General features: G+C 38.7%; 1 protein-coding gene across 1 annotated transcript; it reads right to left on the minus strand.

Moving 5' to 3' along the window:
* Positions 1-3,161: 3,161 nt before the first annotated feature.
* Positions 3,162-3,944, minus strand: LOC113316242. Its single transcript, XM_026564461.1, has 2 exons — positions 3,328-3,944; positions 3,162-3,273 (listed from the first exon to the last, which is right to left on the minus strand). Exons 1-2 carry the CDS (start codon positions 3,942-3,944, stop codon positions 3,162-3,164), a joined length of 729 nt encoding a protein of 242 aa, XP_026420246.1.
* Between the last annotated feature and the right edge of the window lie 2,953 nt (positions 3,945-6,897).

Consider the following 6,897-nt stretch of genomic DNA (forward strand, 5'->3'; position numbering starts at 1 on the left):
TATTCTTCATGTTTTGCAAACTATGAAGATTACCTCTGCAGAAAATAAGGATATCATCCGCAAAAAGAAGGTGTGTAGGCGCTACACCTTTTTTACTAACCATAACATTCATACTACGATTTGCAAACAACTTAACAAGATTGCGACTTAAAACATCTTCAATAAGAACAAAGATCAAAGGGGAGAGAGGGATCACCTTGACGCAAACCTCTAGTAATACTGAAGTAACCTTCAGGGCCGCCATTAATCATAATAGAAATTCGAGCTGAGCTAAGGATATTAAGAATCAACTTGCACCAAGAATCAAAAAATCCATATTGACGAAAAACTTCAGCTATGAAATCCCAACTCACCGTATCAAATGCTTGAGAAATATCCAGTTTGAGGCCAACATTACCATGCTTCCTTTTCGTATTGATCTCATTAATCAATTCAGATGCCAAAGCTATATTCTCACAGATATTTCTACCCTTCATAAACGCCACTTGCTCTTCAGAGATCAGCTTATTTAGAACAGTACCAAGCCTTGTAGCCATAATCTTAGTAATGATCTTGAAGAAAAAATTGCTCAATCCAATTGGCCTATAATCTTTAATAGCATCAGATTTTTTATTTTTTGGAATAAGAACAATAAAACTAGAGTTAATGTCATTGGGAATTTACGCATAGACCAACAGTTTTCAATGGCGTTAAAAAGATCTCTAGAAATAATGTCCCAACACTGTTTATAGAAAGAACCCGTGTAGCCATCTGGGCTAGGTGCAGAGTCAGCTCCCAAGTCAAAAACCGCCACTCTAACTTCCTCCAAAGACGGAATAGCATCCATGAAAGCACTTTCAACAACTGAAATACTCTCATGATCAATATCAAACAAAAATGGATCAATATTAACGTCACCACCATTGAACTTGGCCTGATAGTGATTAACAATGAAATCCTTAATCTCATCCTGCAAAAATAAAGTAGATCGTTAGAAACCTTAAGCTCTGAGATGGTATTTTGACTTCTTCGCATACGGATGCTATTATGAAAGAAACGAGTATTCTGGTCACCATCCTCCAACCAAGTTACTCTCGACTTCATCTTAAGCATAATTGCCAACTCCGTTCTCACATCATCAATAGCCTTTTTAGCATCCACAACCTTTAAAAATTGAAACTCATCAGCCGGATCATAATCAAGAAGATCATTCTCAGTTTCTAGCTTCAATCGAAATTGAACATCTCCAAAAATATTTCTATTCCAAGTTTTCAACACCTCCTTTAATCTCTTTAGCTTGGAGGTAAAAACAAAAGGCGGCGCACCATTAAGCTCCAAATTCCAGTTCTCCTCAACCAGCTGCATAAAACCTGGATGAGAAAGCCACATTTTCTGAGTTCTAAATGGAACTCTAGCCAGCCTTGGATTTTCAAAAGCAAACCCAAAAGGGGGGAATGATCTGAACAAACCCTAGGCAAGGCCTTACATCTCTAATTAGCATACTTATAACACCAAGCATCATTAACAACCGCTCTATCATGCTTAGAAACAATTCTTTGAGCATCACTTCTATAATTAGACCAAGTATATTTCTTGCCAATAGCATCAGCCTCAACCAAACCATTGTCAGAAATCCAGCTACGAAACTCATTCATATAAACCTCTTTGATCGGCCTTCCACCCTTCTTTTCCTCCAAGCGTAAAACGCAATTAAAATCACCCAACACCAACCAAGGAATAGATATATAGCCTAAACCCAATTGATGCCAAAGTCTTTTCCTTGCCACCGGATCATAAGAAGCATAAACAGCCGTGATGAAATCACCCGCAAAGTTCACAGTAATAGCTTGTTTTGAAGAAGATAAAATATCATGCTTCAACAGAGTGTTCCTCCATAAAATCCAAATATTACCCTTTTATCCATCAACCTCATTTGTAATAAAATCTTCACAAAAATCAACCAATTTGAGCGACCTAACAAAACGTACAGTGCAGAAAACACGCGGCTCTGCAATGCAAATTACGTCAGGATTGTGCAAGAAAAAAAGCCCAGTCAACTTGGCTCTTGCACCCTCCTTACACAAGCCTTGAGCATTCCAACAAAAGACACGCATTATTTAACCATGCTCCTTGAAGGGCTTGCCGAACCCTTATCATCTTCTTTGCACGTCTGACTTCTACCCCTTCTAACAGCTTGGATTTCCTCCTCAACCTGCTTATCAGGTTTTGGTTTCTTTTTTGGCCTGCTTTAGAGGCGCCCTTCTTAGCCAAATTGTCCAACTTCTTTTTTGCAGCTAACTCTCTTTTAAGTCTATCTTCTTTATCTTTAGAGACTCTCCATTCCAAATTTTCAGCTTCAGTCTCTACGTTGCTAGTACTCGCAGATTGCAAGGTATCTGGGGGATTTTCCTTAATAGGCAAGGCATCAGCTTCAATGTTCTCTTCCTCGTCTTCACTATCTTCAATACCAGTTTCAAACATATTAGAAGTCTTAAGATCTTCATCAATTCTAACTGGAGAGGTTCTTCTAGCTGTTCTAGTTGGAGAACTAAAACCATCATCAATTTGTTCCAAAACAAAATTAGTTTGCATCTCCCCCGTTACATTTGTAACTAGTTGAGAATCCTGAACTTATTGCGTTTGAGATGCATCTTGTTGAGCAATATTATCTTCTTGTTGTTTATTCTCCAAATTCAAAACTCTCGCTTCTTCTTGGGCACGTTTCTCTTCCTCCTGCTTCTTCTTTGCCATAAGCAATTGTCTTGTATTTTGTAATTTAGCCAAGAGCGCATCTTGCTCAATTTTAGCTAGATCTGCAGCCTTAGCCATATCAGCCGCTATTTTCTTTTTTTCATCATAAAATTTGTAAAATCTTCTTCTTCTTTTTCAAGGTCCAAAGAAATTGTAGCAGCATCATCTTCAATTGCACGCGAAGGCACTGAACCATTTGCCAGATTAGTGCTAGCAGATTCAGGAAAGGCGTGCGGAATGTCCGCAATATTGTCATCACCAACAACACTAGCAGATGGACTAGTAAAATGTATATGGCGTCCAATATGCTTGACTCCACCAATACATAACTCATCATTCTTATCCTTGGGATCCACAGTTTGTTCTTTGTCAGATTGGTCTCCTCCAGTATTAGCCGGAGGTGGTAGTGGATCTTTCGGCTTGACATATTTTTATTTCTTCCAATAATCTTTTAAATCATCCCTTTCGGCCTTAAGGGCTGCACGTTTCACTGGATCCTCCTCGGCATCATGCAACTTCTCCAAATCTTTATACTTAGCCGAACTGCATTGGGAGAAAGTGTGTCCAACTGATTTACAATGATCACAAAATTATGACTTATTCAGAACCTCATAATCAAGACGAAAACCCTCCGGACAATCTTCATCATCAATAACAAGCTTTGGCATGGGTTTTGAAAAATCTATATCCACAAGTATCGCAACAAAATAGCCATACTCTACTCGCAGGGTTCTCGGATCAACAGCTACAGGCTTGCCAAGGCCACGAGCTATTCTAAATAAAATTTCCTCCTCCCAATACTCAAAGTGAAGATAAGGAAAACGTACCCAAACCTTTGCCCTAATGTTTTTTTCCGATTCAGGATTAAACATAGGTGTCCATGGCAGTATCTTCAAGTGTTGTTCTTTAACTTTCCACGGTCCTTCATAGCTAACTCTCTTTCGATCAACTTCATTGCTCAGTTTAATGACAAAATAACCTTTCACCCATGGTATAAACTGGACTTGGCCTGTTAGTTTCCATTGATCACAAAGAATACGCTTAACATCTTCAAACTTAGTACTTAGGGTTTTAAAATCAAAACGACCCACAATACTGAATTTCCAAATTTCTTTGGATCGTTGAATAACATCTTTAGGAATTGTGATCACAATCTCCCCTGTAGAAGCACGAACTGGAGGATGTGATAAAGAATTTGCATCAATATCTGACATAACATGAGTTCTCTTCTTAACTATATTTGCATACGAACGATTCCCATCTTTGGAATTTTTCGCACCATTGTTAGGGTTTCATGTTTTTGGAGCATATACTAAGTTTGGCCTTGAACGTGATCGATTCTGTAGATGGTGGATTTTCGACAAAGGATAAATCGTAAACCCATAATTATACGAACTCCTGATCTAGCAATCAGATGTGAGTATTGAGACACGGGTCTCTCATCGAATCCTCTGACTGAGAATACTTTCTCTCAGAGTACATGAAGATATTTAGTCTCTCGGCTGGACAACGACATATCTCATGAATAATGAACACTTCAGTAATTATTTCTATATAGAATCACGAGATTGACGGCTCCTAGACAGCTTGCTCGATAACGTCTTCAGGATACAAACAACGAGTTTCCCTGACTAAATAAAGGTTATGAAGCTCCATCAATCTCATGTCAGAATAATTATGCTCCTAGACAGCTTGCTCTGCTAGTATAGAGCCATAAGTTAATTATTCCTAAATTCTTGGATTCATCCACTGAATTTCCGAAAATATTCAAATATTTTCGCAGTATTTCGTTACTTCAATCTATGGTTCTTCCCAGAAGAATTCCAGGGTTAGTAATAAATATTCAACGCACGGGCATCTGAGCTACCTTTGAGTAAGCCCCGGCTCAAAAGGTGCAAGTGTACTCAACGATGATACACTAACAATCACCGCACGTACGAGTATTTCAAAATACGACGAAATGATGAAACTATGCAAAATAGGAAAGAAAATAATAAATAATTAAAATATTGACCAAGGCGCCAAGGGATTGGGCTCATCGACCGGCCGGCCATGCCGTGGCCAATCCCACGCCAGTTTTACATTTTATCATATTTTTTGTTATTTTCCTTGATCTTATGAAAATCCTTTCATTTGAACAAATATCCTTCGTTTTGAGGAAACTCCTCAGTTTCATGGTGTTTCCTTCGCACCAAGGAAATAATATAAAATTGGAAAAAAACATTATGGGGCCGTGATTATTGGCCAACCGGCCATGCCTTGATCCCGACCGGCCCCACACCTCATGGTTCCTCATTATTTTATTATTATTTCCCTAATCTCATGAAAACTCCTTAATCTCATGGTATTTTCACAAAACCATGAAAATATAATATAAAACTAGGGAAACTCGTGGGACTGGGCCCCAGCCGGCCGTCCATGCCTCAGCCGGTCCCACATGCCCCTTATTTTATTATTATTATTTTAAGGTTTCCTTGATCCTATGAAATTCCTTGATTTCATGGCATTCCTTTCAAATTATGAAAATTCCTTCAAATCATGGAAAATAATACACAAAAATTACATAAAATTAGGGAAACTTGTGGGACCGGGCCCAAGCTGGCCGGCCATGCCCTAGCCGGCCCCGCACGCCCTTATTTTTTATTATTTTAATATTATTTGCTTCCTTGATCCCATGGAAACTCCTTCACTTCAAGGAAACTCCTTAATTTCAACAAATTCCTTTATTTCATGATATTTTCATAAATTCATGAAAAATAATATAAAATTAGGAAAAGCACCACGGGATGGTGGTCACTGGTCGGCCGGCCATGCCTTGGCCTCAGCGGTCCCACACTTCATCATTCCTTCATTTTATAATTATTTTCCTTCATCTCATGAAGTTTCCTCAGTTTCAGCAAAACCCTGATTTTATTGTATTTTCTCAAATGGTTGCTCAAACGCACGCCATAAAATATCAAAATTCTCAGGACTGAGACACGAACGTGTTGACGATGCGAGCATGTTACCTTGAACTACCAAGGTTGGCTCTTTGGTTCGCAATGATCCGGTCCCACATATTTTCATGGTTTGACCTAATTTGCGCAATTGCACGTATTAGGTCCAAGACTCTTCCAAATAATTTTGGAATTTCATGAAGTGATCATCGTTCGATCCCACGACCATCCAGGGACGATTTCATGACCCATTGGTCGGTCTCTCACCTCTCCATAATTAATTAGTTTTTATCACCTACGGCTCGGAAGAGCATTTTTTCGAATAAATGATTAAACTAGCATTTAATCATTCTTTCATCAACAAATCACCAACTCTTCAAGAGATCTTGGTATTTTTCTCACGCGAGCATATGGACGCTACATAATCGACCCACGGTCTCATGTAGCCGGTCCTCCTTCATTCCATGGTTAATTCTCAAATAAACCATCAATTGGTCATCAATTGATCAAATTAGGGTTTATGAGTCCAAGGATCATAATTCTCGACTCGAACACTAATAACTTTACGAAGATCTCATGATCAGTATTCTTATTTATTATGCTCGGTTCAACTACCAGTATACTAATTAATGTTTTATTTTGGTAACGCTACCAATAATTCATTAGACGAGCAACACTTGCTCAGATGAGCAATATTTGCTCAAACCAAGGAATATTGGTTCAACTATCAATATTCAACAATTCATCAAATGAGCAATACTTGCTCACCTCAACGTGAGAATTATACCTCTGTCTCAACAGACACGTTCAATTCATGAGTCTCAGAACATTTTGCAAAATCATGTTCAACTCAGCAAATACATGGACTCATCGTCCCATAAATTCATGAAGTCAACAACTAACTAATTAACCACGAGACATCAATCGTGTCACTTGGGGGGATATCAACTAGGGTTTTGGTCTGGCGGTCTACGTCACGTGTGTTCATATACACGATGGAATGTGAGCAAGTCGTGCAATCAGTTGAAGGAGTTAACAAAGTAGTGGATGGAAAATCGACCAAGTCTCCGCACGATGAGCAACTGGTTTCAAACACGATTTCCACTTCCCAACTCTTTGATTCCATCAACTGTCACACTTCATGAGATCATGGTGTCTACAATTCCAGCAATATAAATAAGTGTCTGAATCATGATTGAAGACAGAACAACGATCTCACGTCTCACAGACA

This window comes from Papaver somniferum, chromosome 10 (assembly GCF_003573695.1).
Source record: "Papaver somniferum cultivar HN1 chromosome 10, ASM357369v1, whole genome shotgun sequence".
Lineage (NCBI taxonomy): Eukaryota > Viridiplantae > Streptophyta > Magnoliopsida > Ranunculales > Papaveraceae > Papaver > Papaver somniferum.

Excerpts from the sequence above, each read along its gene's own strand:
- LOC113316242 (XM_026564461.1), bottom strand. The coding sequence starts at position 3,944 with ATGTCAGATATTGATGCAAATTCTTTATCACATCCTCCAGTTCGTGCT. Across the intron at positions 3,274-3,327 it reads GATTATGAGGTTCTGAATAA|TTCGGCTAAGTATAAAGATT; the intron begins GTCATAATTTTG and ends CTCCCAATGCAG.